A 20,478-nucleotide genomic window follows, 5' to 3' on the forward strand; every position below is an offset into this window, starting at 1 on the left:
TCGATGTTGCGTGGAGGTTCAAGGCTTTGGTTTATTATCATTCTGTTTTCCTTTATCTCCTCCCTTGACTACATGGCTGTTCCTTAGGTCTTTTTTAGAAAGAAATCCTTAGTAGGAATAACTTGAAATTACTTGAGTAAATTACAGTGAAGAGAAAGTAAACATGCCAGAATTTTCTTTATTAAAAAAAAAAGGCAGTCTTTTAGTTGGTGTCTACCTACCCAAAATGGCATAGTCTTACCTTCTAGAAGATCTAGCCTCTACTAATAGCACACCTATACTGAGTAGTTCCCTGGGATTGCTGGAGAGATGCTTGAAAACGGCTTGCCCCTAGTACACTGCATTCTTCTTCTGTGTGTTTCATATTCCTGGCTGATGGAGTTTTGCTGCTATTGCTGAAGTACTATAAGTATTTGCTGAAGTATCACTAAGTACTAAGTTCACTCTTGGTAAATGTAGAATGGCTGAGGAATAGCTTAGCAGTGTGAGTGACTAAGTTATCAGAGTTTTAGTTGATACTTTGCATATTATAAGTCATCAGAATGGCTGTAAACTGCCAATAACAGATGCTTGTCAAGAATGAACTGAGGTGATGGCTTCACTCTTTTTGCCAGTTAGCTCCCAGTGCAGACATTATCATCTATCATGTTTCATTCTTTTTGTTTGTTTGTTTTGTTTTTTCAAGACAGGGTTTCTCTTTATGGCCCTGGCTGTCCTGGAAATCACTCTGTAGACAAGGCTAGCCTTGAACTCAGAAATCCGCCTGCCTCTGCCTCCCAAGTCCTGGGATTAAAGGCGCGCGCCACCACTGCCCAGCATCATGTTTCATTCTTAAGGTTGCTCTTAGAGAGAAGTGAGCAGCTAAGTTCATCCAGTGGAATGGTGGGAGGAGTGTTTTCAGTAGATAGATGCCCATGAGGAGCATAGGACATCTGAATGATTTAGGACTGTTGAGAGAACATTCCAGGTTCTATTCTAATATTTTACGACTGTAAGATGTATGATTAGTTATTGATTCTTAAGAGGAAAATATCCATTTTACAGTTGCCTGAGTGTATGTGTTTTGGAGGATGTGTGGTATTGAGTTTTAAAAAAAGAAAGGGTTTAGAAGGGCAGTATGGTACACTAGTTAGGTGTATGAATCCACCCAGAAGTCAGGTTGGAGGTTTAATCAATCCTAATCTTGTCACCAACTAGCTGTGTATTTTGGGATAAGTTACTATCTTTGTTAGGGTTTCATTGCTATGAAGAGAGAGACACCATGACTAAAGCAACTCTTATAAAGGACAGCATTCAATTGGGGCTGACTTACAGTTTCAGAGGTTTAGTCCATTATCATCATGGCAGGAAGCATGGCAGCTTGTAGGCAAACCTGGTGCTCTAGAAGGAGCTGAGAATTAAACATCTTGATCTGCAGGCAGCCAGGAAGAGGCTCTGAAATCCCACACTGGGCAGAGCTTGAGCACTAGGAATCCTTAAAGCCTACCCCCACAATGCCACACTTCCTTCAACAAGGCCACACCTCCAAATAGTGGCTCCCCCGTGGACCAAGCATCCAAAAACATGAGTTCATGAGGGCCGAACCTATTTGAACAAACATAGCTACTTACCTCCTGTGTTAAAGGGAGTGTATTAATTCTTCATGTTCAGTTTATGTGTCTAAAGTGCTTAGCTGGTAAGTCATAGCATATATCACATACAGACCGGATGGTAGGCACCATGTGGTTCTGGTGGACTCTGTATACCAGATCTCGGAAGGTCAAGGAGAGTGCGCTATGTAGCATAGGCCAGAAGTGAGGAAGATCTACACGGTAAGCTGGGTCATCTCTGGACACACAGGCTGTGGGGTGGCGAGTCGGAGAAGCAGAAGGGAGGGAGGAAGCATGCAGCTGGCGTTGGGGGCAGCTGTCCTCAAATTTGGTTCCCATTTAATTCCTGAGAAACACAGTGCAGCTGTGACTGCTCAGTGACACCTTAGTTAGACAGTTGGACATAGGGCCATTTATGTGAATCAGTTTATGAGATGTCCTGATTCCCTCTGCACTTGGATTATTTTGTGCTTTTGGGCATCCATCATCCCATCTGAGTTATAGTCTGCTTTAGTGGCTTTAATTTTATATTACCATCTTGCCTCAGAGCACTTGAATTTTCTGTTGGTGTTGCATTTTACCTGTAATCTTGAGTCCTATACTTTCATGTCTTTTCAAAGACACCTGATTTCTAGCTTTATTTCTTAATTCATGTAACATCCCATATCAGGAGCTAGGCAGTGGTGGCGCACGCCTTTAATCCTAGCACTTGGGAGGCAGAGCCAGGTGGATTTCTGAGTTCGAGGCTAGCCTGGTCTACAGAGTAAGTTCCAGGATAGCCAGAGCTAGACAGAGAAACCATGTCTCGAAAAAAAAAATTCCCAGATCATTTGGGGCCTATTAATAATAAATATCTGCAAATAAATCAATGAGATTAAAAATTGAATGAATTCAGAACAAATTTCCACTGCTGACAGCATTTAAATTGGCACAAACTGTTGGAAAGACAGTGTTTATGTGTATCTATACATAGAGCAACATACGCAGCACATGCATTACAACAAAATGGAGTTGTAAATCACTATTCCCTGGTAGGTACTTTATAGCTCGGCATGCTTTTAGTTTTTATTGCTACCATCACAGACAGACACAGGCAGAGAGTGAGAGTCAGACACTGACTGACTCAGTTGAGGATTGGGATAATGAGAGTAAATGATGAATGATAAATAAAATATTCTTGCCTTCATCCCAGCAGTCTCATGAGCTTCTAGGAATTTATCCCATGAACCAAGTCAGTGGTGTAAAGATTGATAAGAAGGATACAGTCTCATTCCTTAGTAGGGATTGCTTAAATATACTGGCACAGGTTTTGATTGTTGAAGTCCTTCTTAAGACTTCATTTAGTTTCTCAGTTGTCTCAGTATTATTTTATAACAAAATGATCCAGTTTAGAATCTTAGATTGCATTCTGTTGTTGTGCGCTTTTAATTTTTCTTCATTCAATCTAGACTATCCTGAACCCATTTCCTGGACCTTTCTAATGTATAATCCTCAATATTGTTGATATCTACAAGGCAGTAATCTTACTGAGTGTGTGTGTCTGTCTGATGGTTCTTCATGATTAGATTTGAGTCATGTATCCTTGGCAAGAGTATAGCAAAGTAGGGCCAGGTATTTTCTGGTGCTCTAGAGGGATTTGAATGTTTACATTTTGTTCTGTTTCAGGTGGCTTGACCACTTGGTTACAGGGTATCTTCTAAGTTTCTTCATTTAAAGTTCCCCTCACTCTTTTTCCATTGTGTCTTCTTCAGAGAGATGCTTTCTTGTGGTACTAGGAGTCTAAGACATGTTTCAGGGGCCTTCCTATGTGGATGGCTTCCTTGTGCAGCACACTTCCAGCTAAGCCATTCCTTTATGGAGATAGCCTTTCTGTCTTTTATTTTGACAACTTGTCCTAGGATATCCTTCAACCCTAACTAAACTTTGCTCTATTTTGGTTATGACTTTACTATCCACCCCACCTCAGCTATCTCTCTTGATATTACCTAATGGCTTTGAGCTTAATTATTCAGGCAGCAGAAACCCTCCAGTGTGGTTGATGATTTCATAGTATTTGGTTGGTTTTATTAACCAGGAAAAAAAGGAAGTTCACTGTCTATCAATGACAGTAAGAACTTAGGCCTTTTTGGTGTCAGATCCAAGAAATACTTTGAAAGTGAAGAACAAAGACAAGATTTTTTTGGTGGGGGAGGAATTGTCTTGAGGCAGTTTCTCTGTGTAACGAGCCCTGGCTGTTCTGGACTCACTCTAGACCAGGCTGGCCGGGAACTCACAGAGATCCGCCTGCCTCTGCCTCCCTAGTGCTGGGATTAAAGGTGTGTGCCATTACACCTGGCTTTTTTTTTTTTTTTAAAGCAAGAGGAATGAGTGGAGCTTGAAGTGTTGTGAGTGTTGTGAAAATGCTCAGAGCACTGAAGGAGGAAGAATAAATATGTAGCATTTTGATAAACTCTGAAAGTTGGGCCAGGAGTTTACCTCATTGCTTTTTAGTTGGTGTCCATTTTGGCCACAGATCTTTGGACAAGATGCATAATAGTTTTAATGTGGAACAGTAAAGTTTTGTTTACTTCATTAACACATACAACGGCAAAGGAATATGTACTTTCCTTTTTAAAAAGTTAATTTTTCGACAACAAGGTTTTGCTTCCTAGGAAGTTAACCTGTCAGAGCTCATTAATCTGTCCTCATTCTAGCTAAGTTGCCGCTTTAATTATGTAAAAAGGAAATTATCTCCCCTCCTGTGTTCCCCAGTTGCATCTGGGTGACCTTCTGGTTTTCCAGACTGGAAATATCAATGTGATCTTTACTCCATTCTTGTCACTGGCTGCCCACCTCCTGTCAGTTCCTCCTCCATCAGTTCTGACTGATTAACAACTCAGTGGACTTCTTCCTCCATCTTACCACCACCTGGCTCAAACCATTCTTTTTTTCTGGGACTTTTGTGTTCATATCTATTCAATCTAGTAAACATTGTAGAGTGATTGTCTTCATAGGTTTACTGCTATGAGGAGACACTATGACTATGGCAAATCTTATAAAGAAAAATATTTAATTGGGGCTGGCTTACAATTGACAGGTTTAATCCATGACTAACGTGGCGGGAAGCTCGGCAGCACACAGGCTGATATGATGCTGTTGGAGAGGTAGCTGAGAGGCAGCAGGAAGTGACAGTGTACCACTAACCATGCTTGAGCTTCTGAGACCTCAAAAGCCCACCCCCTATCCCCCCACCCCACCCCCATGACACACTTTCACTAACAAAGCCATACCTATTCCAACATGGCCACACCTAAATAGTGCTACTTCCTATGGCCCTTTGGGGGCCTTTTTTCAAACCGACACATTCTATACCCTGGCACCCTGTTTAAAGGTCTAAATTAAATTCTCTCTGAGATTCATGGCAATCTCTTAACTGTAATCCCCTATAAAATTAAAAACCAAATCATGTACTTCTGACATTTAATGGGACAGGATATCCATTACCATTCCAAAACAGGAAAGGGAGCACAGTGAGGAAATATTGGACCAAAGCATGACTGAAAACTAGCTGGGCAAATTTTAGACTCTGCATCTCCATGTCTGATGTCAAAGAGCTCTCAAATCTCCCACTTCTTTCAGCTTTGTTGACTGCAGCACACTAATTTCTCCTGCCCTGGTTCTGTTCCCTATTAGCAGCTTTCCTTGGCAGGTATCCCCCAACTCTGGCATCTCTAGCATCTAACAACACAATCCAGGCCTTACTGGCACAGTGTCACACAATGGTCTTTCTAGGCCTCTATGCAGGGACTTCCCCACAGACACCCGGTGGCCTCAGCAGCCTTCCTTACCCATGGAGGAAGATCCCATAACCCTTTCTTCTACCCTTGACTTTAAAGCCCTAACCATATGGCTGAATCTGCCAACTTCTGCTGCTTGCTGGAGCTGGAATCTGGACCCCCTTGTTCAAATACATTTTCACCAGTTTTCTGTTTTCCAGTTTCCTTCTGTACCTAAGCTTGACTGCCCTGGATCTTGCTTTGAAGACTAGACTGGTCTTGCACTCTGAAATCTACCTGCCTCTGCCTCCCCAGTGCTGGGATTAAAGATGTGAATCACCATGTCAGGCCCCAAGCTTTTCTTTAATTCCTTTTCACAAGGTAGAAGTTTAGCCAGGTGGGGTCTTGCCCTGAAGTCACCAATCCCTTTATTCCATTTATCATCAGGATTTCCTTTAATTTGTTTATCTCCTTGAACACCCCACTTAGCTCCCTTCTACTTTCTGGTGTCCCCGTTGTCCTCACATCATACATTTTGTTAACTTTCCTTGCTTAGCTTGCTACTTTCCTTTTAGATCTGCATATGTGTAGCTACTAATAACCATGTGGCCCAGTCTATGCTGGGGAGCTTTGAAATCTCCTTTGCAAAGACAATTAATACAAAACTCTTCAATTTTGCCTCAGGCAGATGTTCTGGACAAGGGCAGAAAGCAGGTACATTCTTCACTAAAATATCAAGAACAGAACAAGAACAGTCTCTAGGCCACCTTAATTGCCTCTGAAAGCTCTTGAGCTAGGCCCCCCACAGTTCAAATCTCTGCACTTTCATTCAACTATTTTTCTAACCCAGAGACCACATTCCTCCAATCAAAAGCATGGTCAGGCCTATTACATCAACACCCCAGACCCTGGTACCAAGTTCTGTCTTAGGGGTGTCTATTGCTGTGAAGAGACTGACCAAGGCAGCTCTTATAAAGGGAAGTATTTAATTGGGGCATGCTTACAAAGGTTTGAGGTTTAGTCCATGATCATGGTTAGGAGCATGGTGGCACGGTGCTACAGAAGTAGCAGAGAGTTCTATATTTGAATCTGTAGACATGGAGAGAGAGAGAGAGAGAGAGAGAGAGAGAGAGAGAGAGAGAGAGAGAGAGAGAGAGAGAGAGAGAGAGGCTCTAGACTTCAAGTGGGCTTTTTAAAACCTCAGAGTTTATTCCCAGTGACATACTTCCTCCAATAAGGTCATACCTACTAATTCTTTCAAGTACCCTGGTGACTAAATATTCAAGTCTTTGAGTTTATATGGGTCATTCTCCTTCAAACCACCACAGGTGGGTTCTATTGACTGAGGAAGCTCCTCATGAGAAAGGCCTGAGGAGGAATGACTGAGATAATGCAAGAGTCTAGGGGAGTTAGATATTGTCTGGCTGTGTAGTGATAGCACAGGTCGCCAGGCTGTTGGATTAATCCATTCCCAACTTTCTGAGTGGAAAACAGATTATACCTCTCTTCTCTTGAAGGGACAACTCTGGGTGTTTAACATTTCTGGTTTCCCTAGTGCTGATGTGTGAGCACAAGGACCCAGTGCCTTCTAGTTGTCATATTTGGCAAGATGCTTGTTTATAATTCTTTATGGATTTAGCTATTTTCTTTTTCTTTCTTTCTTTCTTTCTTTCTTTCTTTCTTTCTTTCTTTCTTTCTTTCTTTCTTTCTTTCTTTCTTTCTTTCTTTCTTTTTATTATATGTAAGTACACTGTAACTGTCCTCTGACACTCCATAAGAGGGCGTCAGAGCTCATTAGAGATGGTTGTGAGCCACCATGTGGTTGCTGGGATTTGAACTCAGGACCTTCAGAAGAGCAGTCAGTGCTCTTAACCACTGAGCCATCTCTCCAGCCCCAGATTTAGCTGTTTTCATTAGCTTGTGTCTTTAAACTTTTACTCAATTCTTTGATAAATTCATACATGTATAACATGCATTCACTTCTCGAATCTACCTCCCATATTCTTCCCACATTCATGAACTTGTTGTTTTGTGTTTGGTTTGTTCTTTGAGAGTTCTCCTGTTTAACCAGGATCATCTGTATGACCATGTGTTGGGAACTATTTGTTGGAGCCTAGTAGCTCCTCAGTGAGTACACAGCTCAAGGCTGCCCCTCCTCTAGAATGCATTGGCAGAAAGCAGTTCAGCAGAGAGGGGCAAGGCCCTATAAATTCTTCCCTGATCCATGATTGGCTGTCTGCAGTCCAAGTCTTGGTTAGCTTATCACAGCCAGGCACAGTTGCTCTGAGGTCATGACCATGCTGGCTGTGCCATGCTCAGAAAACAACATTTCACAGTCCTCTCTTTTCTGGGTCTCAGAGTCTTTGTATCTCCTCTTCCTCTCTGTTTCGTGAGTCAGTGTTAGCATGTCCTGGTTCAGGATGAGCACACAGCCGTCACTTGTCTCAGTCCCTAGAGCAGCCATGACCTCTGCATTCACCTCTGTTCACTGCAAAGAGATTAAGGCTGGGAGTAGCATTTCTTTTTATTTGCTTTTGTTTTTTGAGACAGAGTTTCTCTGTGTAGCCCTGGCTGTCCTGGAACTCACTCTGTAGACCAGGCTGGCCTCCAACTCAGAAATCTGCCTGCCTCTGCCACCCAAGAGCTGGGATTACAGGTGTGCGCCACCACTGCCCGATTGAGAGTAGCATTTCTTTTGAGGTATAAACATAAATACTTAGAAGACACTTGGCACCATAACATTTTAGCTAAATAGCATTACCGTCACTGCTCTATTTTTTTTAAATTGTGTGTGTTTGATTTGCCTTCATGTATATTACATGAATAGTTGTGAGTCACTATATGGGTGCTGGGATATAGACCTGGTCCTTTGCAGGAGCATCAAATGAACCCCTAGCCGTCATTGCCCCCTGAGCTGACTTTTCAGCTCTATCAGCCGTGGCTTCCCACCAGGTTTACAGTAGCAGGTTGAATTCCCCTCCTGTGGAAAGGGCCTCAAGTCCAGTCAAAGAGCAGTTGATATTCCTGTATCAAACATGCCGCTGTTACACCAGAGGACATGTCCTGCCCGATGGGTTGATATTGCAGGTTAGTCTGAGGCTTTTCGGGACAGGGACTTGTATTTCTTCCCAGTGCCCAATGGAGAAGATTTGTAATACCAGAGAATGAGAGAATTGAATGAAGGAAGGTCAGAACTGAGTGTTGGAAAGAAACAGTTTCTTAGTCTTTGCGCTGTGTGGTGAGTTGGGTGTGCTGGATCATCCTTGAACTTGGTTTTGTTTTTTTCTTTTTGTTCTGCATTGCCTAAAGACTGTGGTGTTTTAAGTTCTCCCATGGTTGAGTCTTGACTACTCTTTTTATTTCCTCTCTTCCTTGTCCTCTCCTTTTCTCCCCTCCACTGCCCTCCCTCTTAATTTCCCGGAGGGGAGGTCCTAGGATTGGGACCAGTGCTCTCCAGTGAGCTACACCCTGGCCCGACTCCTCCTGCCTTTGCCTTATCCGTCCAGCCACTTAGGTTGCTGTGATGATTTTAGGTTATTTGTGATGATTTCTTAGGTCAGAGCTAGAAAGGTGACTCAGCAGGTCAGAGCACTTGACCAAGTTTGGCCTCCAGTGCTCATATGGTGGCTTACAACTATATTTTTACTTTACATCCATTTCCAAGGGATTTGACACCCTCTTCTGAGCTCTTAGGGTACTAGGCATGTATGTAGTAGTGCACACACATGCAAGCAATATACTCATCTACAGAAACTAAATCTTTAAAAAAATAAGATTTTAGCCGGGCAGTGGTGGTGCACGCTTGTAATCCCAGCACTCTGGGAGGCAGAGGCAGAGGCAGGCGAATTTCTGAGGCCAACCTGGTCTACAGAATGAGTTCCAGGATAGCCAGGGCTACACAGAGAAACCCTGTCTTGAAAAAAACAAATCCAAAAAAAAAAAAAAAACCCAAAAAACAAGATTTTGCTAGGTAAATGAAATCTTTTCAGAAAGGAAGTAGTAAGATATGTGTTTATTTACTACTGAAGGCTAAAATTTATAAAAGATAGTAAGAATTGTAAGATCAATATTTAGTTAATATAATTAGGTTTTAATAGTGTTATGATACAAGTTCATAAACTAAACAGATGTGGTAGCTCTTAATAGGATTATAGATGGGAGTAAAAGATAAACAGTAGTTGAAATAAGTTTAATGCAACAAGAATGAGCATGTCAGCCTGGAGAGGTGGCTCAGTGGTTAAGAGCACTGGCTGTTCTTCCAGAGGTCCTGAGTTCAAATCCCAGCAACCACGTGGTGGCTCACAACCATCTGTAATGAGATCTGATGCCCTCTCCTGGTGTGTCTGAAGATAGCTACAGTGTGTGTGTGTATGTGTGTGTGTGTGTGTCTTTAGATGACATACATACAAAAAAAGAATGAGCGTGTCTTTGGATTTTTATTTCTATTTGAAAGTAATATGCAATTTAAGTAATTTTAAATATTTTTTCTCTTTTAGGAATCAAGGAAGGACTGAGGTAAGATTATTTCTATGAAAAAATTACTGAAATCTTGAGCTGTGCACGGTGATAACATTTCTGTAACTCCAGCACTTGGGAGGAAGGGGTGGGTGGATCAAAAGTTCAAGAGCATCCTCTGCTGCATAGCATGTTCCAGGCCAGCCTGGGCTGCCACAGATTGTGTTTCCCAAAGATTAGCAACAACAACCAAACCACAGTGAGAATATTTAGTTATTTGTAGCAGTTGTTTGCATTCTGGAAAACCGCCAATGAATGTCGGATAGTCGTGACTACAGAAAGGTGGAAGTGCTACTTGGAGGATGAAAGAACTCCTTTAATTTGAACATGTTTTTCTTCTTCAACCCAGCTATCCCTCTCAGCACTGTGAAACAGAATACTTTAGCATTCCTTCTGTGGGACAGAGACATTTGATGTGGAATTTTGAGGATGTTAGATTTTGAACCATTGAGTCTAATTCATACTGGTACCTATCATAATAGTAGCTGTATAGTTAATAATTCATGATCTTCCTGTCTAGTTGGAAAATTACTGATTTTTTAATAAATATTTTAATATACTAGTTCTTTAGGGGAGAGATGGCATAGGTATAGATCATTTAGAAAGAATACTTTTTATACTATACCATATTATTGAAATTGTTATCTTTTTAAAGATTTATTTATTTATATGTATATGAGTACACTGTTACTCTCTTCAAACACACCAGAAGAGGGCATCGGATCACATTACAGATGGTTGTGAGCCACCATGTGGTTGCTGGGACTTGAACTCAGGACCTCTGGAAGAGCAGCCAGTGCTCTTAACCACTGAACCATCTTTCTAGCTCCTGAAATTATTTTTTAAATGGCATATTTTAAAGTATTTAAAAATAAATACGATATATTCATACAATAGCTGTTAAGCATAAAATGGAGTTTATTCTGTGCATTGACTGTTTAAGGTTTTAGGGTAACTAGCTTGCTCCTTACCTTTTTCAAGTGCAGTTGATTCTTCAGTATTAAAATACTCATTCAGATTTTCTTCCATGTGCCAAGCACGTGTTAGGTTTTAGTGATGGGTCAGTAAAAAGGTCACTTCAGTCTTGTTCTGGAAAGACTTCTTGAGCCCCAGACCAGAGTAGACATTGGTAAACAAGGTTCATTGTTATGACACGGCACATGGGGATAAGATTTCTGTCTGTGACATTTAAGAAATAAATGATTAAGAGACTCGCATCTTTTAAAAGGTTTTAAATAATTCATAATCAAAATGTTTGTAGAGATATTTTGAATATAAATGTCTGTTTTAGTAAGCTTTGGTTAATTTGGCCTTTAGGTATCATTTACTTTGAACGAGGATCTCGCAAATATTCATGATATCGGAGGGAAACCAGCTTCAGTCAGTGCTCCTAGAGAACATCCATTTGTCTTGCAAAGTGTTGGAGGACAGACATTAACAGTGTTTACTGAGAGTTCCTCAGGTAAGGGGGAGCAGAATTTTGCACTGTGATTCCCGTGTATATAGTGTGGACTTTCTGTCCCGGCCTGCACACCTCTTTGCTTGAGGTCACCACCTACTGTTTTGTCTCCCTGTGTAGCATGGGGCTTTTCTTTTCTGCTCTTGTATTGTGTGTGTGTGTACACACACACTCATGATGAAATTTTGACCATTCCCTGAGAAGAGCTTAATTCCCATTTGGGTATAAACTTATAGAGAACAGATGGAAGAGCTACTCTCGAAGAATCTGAGTGCTGCCAAGCTAAGGCAGCCCTAACTTGCTTTGCTGAGCTAATATAGAGCAAATAAATGTAAGTTATGCTTTAAATAGTGCTTAGTATTAGGGAATGGGTTAGTTTGCATTTCTGTGCTGTGTGCTTCGTGTTTGGAAAGCCTTTATATTTTATAAAGATTAACTTTTATTGGCATTAGCTTCTAGAAAGTTCTGTGAATGAAGTATGGATTATAAATTGTGTGTGATAGCAGTGTGATATTTTAACAGTTCAGTAAGCCAGTAGCAATTCATTCAGTTTGCAAATTAAATATGGTGGAATACTTTTCCTGGCTTATTTTCGTTAGTTTTTTTACTTTTATCTTTTACTGTATTTAGAACATTGCTATTAAAGCAGCACCCCCCTCTATTCATTAGAATTAATTTTCTCCTATCCAAAAGGTTATTGGTTACGTAAAAGAAAAACATTACTTTTGTTGGATCTTAAACATTTTAAAGCAAGCTGCAAGGTATTAGGTATATTAAAAGTGTTGTTTTGAAAAAGCCTCACATAGTATTTTTGTCATAGCTTGGATTTTAGTAACTGTGTGAACTGATCTATTAGCTTTCTAGTAGCTGTATAAACTCAGCTGTTGGATTTCCAGTAGCTACATAAACTGCTCTAGTCTTTTTTTTTCTTGTTTCTCCTTGATGGAAAATAAAAAACAAGGATGAGTATAACTTAAGGAACATGAAGTCAGAGCTAAAGGATTGATTTTACTTTTATTCTTTTGATGCTGTGTTAATTTGTTGTGTGTTAAAGTAATTTTTAAAGTGATTGAAGCTATAAGATTAGCAAGCTTTACGGCCCAGTATCTGAGAAGTTACCAATTCTAATCCTCTGAACTAATCTAGCTACCTCCCAACCAAAATTCCCAAGATACTTGTATCTCAGTATTGATCTGCTCTCTCTGCTCCAGGTGTGTTCTCATGGTGTGGTGTCTCCTGGGCCCTTTTCATGTGATGACTCTTCCTCTGTTACTACCCCTCCCCAGGCTGGGATCAGAAGTCTAGCCCTATTCTCCCCTGCTCAGTCATTGTCTGATCAGTTTTAGAATAAATGGGGAGGAATGTTTATACAAACACTGAGAGGGGAGATTCTTAGAATAAGCATTACAATGCCATGTCTTGATTGCAGTCAGATGTTTGCAAGCAGAGAGCAGAGAAATCAGCATTTCAATAACAGGAGGATAATCTTTACACCATGTAAAATAACATTTCTACAGGGTGTAGAAAATACACTTTGGTGTTGGGGAAAGGGCTCAGCCAAGTCAGTAGCTGTTTATAATATGTCACGTTGTTTAGGACATAGTACATGCATGGACAATCAGTCTGAAGTCAGTCTTTGAAATGGTGGGATTGAAGATTGTTGAACCCGTGAGGCTTCTAGAACTGAACAACATGAATGAACTCCTATAACTATGTGAATAATTTTTCCATAGCAGGAGTTAGCTCTGGTTGTGATCTAGAAAACTACCATGTTATTAACAAGAAAATTGTTCTTTAGTTTTCATCTTTTAACTCTTCAGTGTACTCTTTTTGAGCATTTGTGTTCCTCTTTCTGGTAGCATGTGCTCCCTCCCAGTGCTAAGGTTCCAGGATTATCTTGGCACGGGGTATGGAAAGGACACAGTTGTCCTATTGTTTTGTCCACTTGTGTGCTCGATATCATGTGGCCTTTCTGTTCTTGTGTTTTTCTTGTGTTGGATGAAATTCTGACTATTCTCTGAGAAGAGCTTAATTTTCCTTTGGGTATGAACTTATAGAACAGAACAGATGGAAGGATAGAGTTTGGATTAGAGTTTGGACAGTATGTTTTCTTTGTAGAACTGAAGGAACTTAGTGTAAAGCAGAAACTTAATTTGTAGATGGAAAATTCTTGCTTTCTCTCCTGGTTATTTTGTAAGTCATTGTCTTTGACTTTCTTTGTACCTTTAACTTCTTTCTTTGTGAAAGTAGGATAATTATTTACAATTACATTATAAATATATTCAAAATGCTTCGAGCAGTGTACACATGACATTACAACTACTATTAATATTATCTCCTAAGTATTTTCAAGTTTGGATGTGTGCATTCACTTGACTCATGTAATGAGAATCATGTGAAATTGACCAGTGAATAAGGACTTTATATTTAGTGTTTCCCATTGGTGTGGATGACCACTACACAGGCTTTAGAGTCAGTTCATCTCCGCTGGAGTCCTGCATGCTTTGCTGTTTCTCATCATTAAAGCAGTCTTCTAGAAGGGCTTAGTTAGGTTTCTAAGGAGTTCTAAATAGATGGTAGTGGCTTCTTTGAACGCTGTGACAGATTCAGAGGGACAGGTTTGTGTCCTATATATACCCTGGTTTATTTGTATTTGCTTTTCCTTTTTTATTAAACAAACAAACAAAAAGCCAAGACAGCTTGGTAGTATTCAGTAAAGTCTAAGGTCTGTGATTAAGAACAACTACATAGCTATGATGGCGCCCTGCCTTGATTGGTCATTAAATTTGCCAAAGTATGAGTCACCAAGACATTTTACAGTCTGTACCTGTGTATTTTATATTGAAATGTATTAAATGAAGTAGGCGTTATTTTGAATTCTTTTGCATTTTTCTCATGCGTAGAAATGAACCTGCTTCTTTTAAAAAGTTATTTTGCAGGCAAGGAAATAGCACAGACATGAAAACCTCAGAACCAGTAGAGAAGCCAGCTATGGCTGTGACCTGGATTCCCACCACTGGAAAGGCAGGGGCAGGCAGACAAGTCCTTGGAACTTGCTGGCAAGCCAGTTTAGCTTAGTCTCCAGGTTTGGTGAGAGACCTGTCTCAAAAAATAAGGTGTAGAGTGATTAAGAATGTTGTCTCCCCGGGTGGTGGCAGCACACGCCTATAATCCCAGCACTCTGAGAGGCAGAGGCAGGAGGATTTCTGAGTTCAAGACCAGCCTGGTCTACAGAGTGAGTTCCAGGACAGCCAGGGCTACACAGAGAAACCCTCTCTCAAAAAAACCAAACCCCCCCCCAAAAAAAAAGGAGGCTGATGTCTCTGCACATGTGCATATACAATGCCTGTGCATCTGCACATGGAACCATACACATACACCATACACACAAGTCAGGTGGAAAAATAATTGAGGAAAATAGCCTGTGTTGACCTCTGCCCTCCAAACACATACCTGCATACATGTGCACAGACACATATATGTAGGTAAGTTTTTAAAAATAAGTATTTTTAGACATTGACTTGGGTTAATTCTTCCATTTTTGCATTTCTGTGTGAACTTCTAAAAGTTTATTTCCCAATTCAATATTTTTGTGATGGTGTTGGAATATCTACTGTCTGTTTTTTATCTATTTCTGGAAGTGACTCATGTACTTTTCCTTTATAACCCTTCATTTTGGGTATTTAGTATTTTTCCCTAAATTTTAAATTATATTTATTTTGTGTGTTTGTGTAGGCAAGTGAAAACATGAATATATATACTGTTTCTCTGCGAGTGTGTGTGTGTGTGTGTGTGTGTGTGTGTGTGTGTATGTGTGTGTGTGTTGTAGATCAGAGGACAGCTTGTGGGATTGACTCTGCTTCCACCATGTGAGTCCTAGACTCAAGCTCAGGTTGCCATGCCTGGGGAAGTGCCCTCACCCGGAGCTTTCTTTTGCTCAAGGTTTGCTCTATAATTGCCAATTTAGATAGAATCTTCACTTCTCTGCTGCCCAGAGTTTCTAGTGCAGATTCTGGGCTAGGGCAGGACAGATTCCTGTCTACTGGGCAGCTAACCTGTGGTAACAGTTGCTATAGTAAGTCCTGTAGAGAATGTGGTTCATTCAGTACAGAGAAAAAAGAGCACGTACCTTGCCTCAAGGTTCTTCAGAAGTGCTGACATTGGGACTGGACCTTGGAGTATGAGTAATTGTATGAATAGGAGAAAAGGAAACACAGATAATACTTATTTTTGAATGTTGAGTTACTGCTGACTGTTCTTCGTTTTGCATGTTACCATTTTGCTTTGTCTAATCTACCCAAAAGAGTCTCAGTTAAAGCAGAGAAGCTCAGTTGGTGACTAGAGATGAGGAAAGGTTGAGCTGGTATAGTGGGAGTAGAAAGGGGGATCATGGTCTAGAGATAGAGATCATTCTGACAGCCTCTGGTGGTCTGAGGGATTGGCAGCTAAGAGCTAGCAGTGGTTTCTAGGGATTTGGGGCATGAGAACTGAACTGGTAAAACTGAGTTAGAAAGTTCTAAACTTGACAGGCAGAACTTTTTTGCTCTGATTTAATTTTTTAATCTCTTGGAAGCAGTTCATTAATTCAGCATTTCGGTGTGCTGGCTACTTTGTGTATGTCCTTTTTTAGGCTTAGGAGACTTTTGAGAGCAAAGTTTGAACCTTTTTAGTGCTTGCCTCTCATTGGTAGAGGTTGAGTGGCATGAAGGCTGCCGACTGAAGCAGTCGTGAGAGAATCTGAAGGCAGCAACACCGGTCTGCTGTTAACCAGACAGATGCTTTCAGGGCAGAGAGCGAGCATTTAACCACTATGTCCTAGAGTGAGAGCCAGTCTGACATGTTCAGGGACAACAGGAAGGTCAGGATCGGACGAGTCTAAACAGGTTCTTAGGCTGGTGAGCAAAAGATAGTAGTACAGATTTGAAGGGGTTCAGAAGTCCTCGTGACGATTTTAGGGTGTACTTAGGGAAGTGAGACGCTGAATGCATCAAGCCAGTCAGCCTGCATTGTAAAGGCTCATTCTCACTGGGTACTCAAGAGATACATGCAAGGAAGGCTCAAAGCAGGCCGTGCGGGCTTGGCTCAGTGCGGCAGCAGTGGCAGAACCTGCTCTCATACTCGGTGTCCAGCCCTGTATCTTTTCGTTGTCTCAGTAAATCATACACTTGAATTTTTTTTTTTTGATCGCCTAAGACTCAGAGGATGGTAAACATTCACTTTTCCGTTCCATGTTCTCTATTTATTCAAGCTCTTTGTTTGTTCTCTTGGCCATATAGTTAGTAGATTGCTTGTACTCTGGTGTTTGGCCACAATCCTCATCTGGTCACTTATAGAAAGCACACATGCACATTTGTGACTGTCATTTAACTTACTCAACCTCTTAGTACTTTGTGACCTCTCCACTGCCAGCTATTCTTAACCCTTAATGTCATGGTTTCAATAAGAATGACCCCGAGAGGCTCATATATTTGAATATGTGGTCTTCTGTTGATGGAACTGTTTGGGAAAGGTTAGGAGGTGTGGCCTTGTTGGGGGAAGCTTGTCACTGGCGGTATGCTGTGAGGTTTCAAAAGATTCTCAACATCCCTAGTTTGTCTCTCTGCCTCCTCCTTGTGGAATAAATAAGATGTGAGCTCCCAGCTCTTCATTCACACATGCCTTTGACACACACAACCGTGGACTCTGAAACTGTAAGCCACATTAAGTGCTTTCTAAGTTTATAAGTCAGGGTGTTTTGTTAAAATAATAGAAAAGTAGCTAAAGCACTTACCTTACTTAGATTCACCTGGCAGTAGGTTTCTGTGACTTCTTTTGTCCCATAATTAAACTTCTTAGGATAAGGATAGGTTTCAGGGTTATACCCATAGTACCCAGTAGAATAGAATCAGAGTGAAAGAGGTGAAGTCTTTGTTATCCGCTAAGAAACATGTACACTAGAGATACTTTTCAGTACTTTATTTATTTATTTATCTATTTATTTATTTATTTATTTATTTATCCGAGACAGAGTTTCTCTGTGTAGCCCCGGCTGTCCTGGAACTCACTCTGTAGACCAGGCTGGCCTCGAACTCAGAAATCCGCCTGCCTCTGCCTCCCAAGTGCTGGGATTACAGGGGTGAGCCACCACCGCCCGGTTTTCAGTACTTTAGAATGAAACAGCTTATTAGTACTGACTTGCATGGGTTGACTTTCTTCTTTGGAAACTAACAACTTGTTTACAGTTTCTTGAAGTTCAGGACCAAATATAAACTACTCTTGTTCTACTCTGCTTTTGTTTATTACGACACACATGTTCTCTTTGCTAATCAACCTAGTTCAGCATTATGTGTAGTGAGGCTTGGGTAGCTCCTCTACACATTTAAAAGATAAAGTAGCAGCTGAGATAATTGGCTTTGACGTGCCTTGCATACTCTGAAACTTTTACTTTAATTCTGTATCACAGCCAGTATGGGGTAGACTATAGTGTGATTTAGAATGTATAAGTTTAAAGAAAATATTTACGGATGCTGAATTATTAACATTTTGAAATCTTGAGCTGACACTGAAGAATTTTCAGTCTGGTGGTACCTATATTTTAACTTGATGCTTGGAGTCTTATGGGGAACATAGCTGCTGCGTTTGACCCCAAGAGCATCTGATAGTGATTTTTGAGAGATTTGAATTTCTGTTCTTGGTTATATACACATGAACCTGTTAGCATTCTAAATAAATTCTCATTAGATGATTTTCTCACTAGTATGAAGCATGGTCTCCACTGTTTACTAAAGTTATCATAGATGTGTATTAGTAATTGCAATAGGATGGGGCTCCTAGAAATTTTTGCTTAGCCTTGTCCTAAAATATTAGCAGAAGCTGGGTAATAGCATATTACTGGCCCAACTTTTTAAATTGTTGACAGATTAAAACCCTTATTAAAAGGCCAGGTGTTATGGTGCATGCCTATAGTCCCAGCAGAGGTAGAAGGATCTCTGTGGGTTCAAGGCCAGTCTGGTTTCCATAGCCAGTTATAGGACAGCCAGCCCTGAGAACAAAAGTTCTTTTCAGTGCCACCTCTTTACTTAGGTTTGTGAGAGAGAATGCTTGTGTTCACTAGTAGGTTCACTAGTTGGTTTTCTAAGAAGAGAATTTTAGTATAGAAAGCTGATGAAGAGCATTGACTGTTCTTCCAAAGGTCCTGAGTTCAAATCCCAGCAACCACATGGTGGCTCACAACCATCCTTAATGAGATCTGATGCCCTCTTCAGGTGTGTCTGAAGACAGCTACAAGTGTACTTACATATAGTAATAAATAAATCTTTAAAAAAAAAAAGAAAGAAAAAAGAAAGCTGATGAGCTTAAGGGCACAAGTTTTTCAAACGTATACTTCTAGAAAATCTACCTTTTAAGTTCAGTTGAGGTGTTTTCTTTGAAAATATGAATGCTTCTCATTCAAGTTTGAAAAAACATATTGTCCCAATAACTTGAATAACTTGAGTCCGAATAACTAGTTTATCTGTCAGTTGACTTTCTTTTTCAAGCTAACAAATGATTTTCATTGAAAAAAAATAATGCCATACCTCCTTGAAACTCAGTCACCCCGTGCAGTCCGCTAAAGCAGCCGTATTACCCAGGAGCAGCAGAAGTGTTTTGTGCCTTGCATTTGACTTTACAAAATGTAAAGGATGTTTACTTAAGGGAGACATTATGAAGTGAGACCGAGTATTAAAAAACCAGAAGCCTGTAGTATGAGGTAGTGAAGAAAACCCTGGTGAGGTTTGTCGCCACTGCCTTGACTTTTGGTGACAACACCAGTTTGATCCACCCTGCCTTTCCTGCCATCATTGCAAGAATCAGGGCAGCGAAAGGCAGTTACAGGTTTTAATAAAAGTTGTTTGGCCTTTTGGATACCCAGATCTTGAGGATCCCCTGGGGATCTTTTGGCCCAGCTCTGGGGGGTGCTCATTTAGTGTTCTTTACTCAGCAGGCCTCTCCGTGTTACGGAGTATTGCTTGTCCCAGCACAGTGCAGCACATTCATAGCAGTCTTCGAGCAGTACATTCCTGTTTGCGTTTGAGGATGTGGTTGAGAGTACAGTGCATACTTTTAAACTGGCCTCAGTCAATTTCCTTTAAGTATTTGTTATATTTCTCCCGAGGAATGACTTGCCTTCCCACGTACTGTAATTCTCTCCAAAACCCTGTAGGGAGGGAGGGACCTCTGTGGCTGTATCATGCAGGTGAAAAATTAAAGCTCTTTGGTGTTGTCTGATTAGCCTCTTTTGCTTACTTTTATTGAAATATCTTTTAAAAACAGACTGTCTGTGAAGAGATGGTTCTTTTGGTAAAGGGCTTCCCGACCCTGAGGGCCTGAGTTCAGATCTCTGTGCCCTGTGAAAAAAAGTCAGGAATGATGGCGTGTGCCTGTGATCCCAGAAGTGGGCTGGCAGCGGTGGGTGGCTCTCTGAAGCCTGGTGGCTAGTCACTCAGCTAAGTCACTTAGACGGGCTCCTAGTTTGATGAGAGATCCCAACAAAAAGTAAGACGGGTTCTTTTATTAAAAAATTTTTAAACAGTCTCCTTTTGAAGAAGCTGGAGGAAATGTTGCTACAAATAGCTGTGTCCGTGCTTGCTTCTGAGTCCTGTGAGCATTCTAGTTTTGCTTTGTCTTTGTACAGCCCAGGGAGGCACTGGACTAGAGCAGTGAGAGGATGAAGAAAAGACAAAGGCGCAGTCACACAGAAACGCTGGGACTGGGTAGTCTGTGCTTCCTGATGAAGAAGCCTCGCCCAGCACCTAGGAAGTGCAACATGTTTTTTTCTGTAGAGTTGGATAGAGAGGCAGGGCTATTACATACAACTGAACAAGGAGGCGAGGTTTATGATATAGTTGAATGGGGAAGCAGGTTTGGCTAATCTTGATAGGTTTACACAGTCTCCATAGAGAAACAATATTCTGGTCATAAGTATGGGGGGAAGTAGTGGGCTGTGATGAACATTTTTTTATGCACAATATTAACATTTGCACACGATCAGAGGAAGGTTTTGCCATCTCTCTGAACCGTATTCTGGTGAGGGTGGGGGTTTGCCCTTTTTCTAAGGCAAGGGTCTAAAGTCATGATCCCTAGCGCTGCCAGGCCCATGTCAACAGCACACACCACTCTGGCTTTCCTCTGCTCCGCACAT

The 20,478-nt window shown here is 41.0% G+C and overlaps 1 protein-coding gene across 1 annotated transcript in view; it reads left to right on the top strand.

Annotated features, from left to right (window-relative positions):
* The window catches only part of Gtf2f2 (general transcription factor IIF subunit 2), a 117,274-nt gene that overhangs the window by 7,901 nt on the left and 88,895 nt on the right, over window positions 1-20,478 (top strand). Inside the window, exons 3-4 of the mRNA XM_052190921.1 lie at window positions 9,841-9,859; window positions 11,177-11,321. Of these exons, the coding sequence (XP_052046881.1) occupies window positions 9,841-9,859; window positions 11,177-11,321 (164 nt within the window). The remainder of the gene's footprint in view (window positions 1-9,840; window positions 9,860-11,176; window positions 11,322-20,478) is intronic.

This window comes from Apodemus sylvaticus, chromosome 8 (assembly GCF_947179515.1).
Source record: "Apodemus sylvaticus chromosome 8, mApoSyl1.1, whole genome shotgun sequence".
In the NCBI taxonomy this organism is placed as follows: domain Eukaryota; kingdom Metazoa; phylum Chordata; class Mammalia; order Rodentia; family Muridae; genus Apodemus; species Apodemus sylvaticus.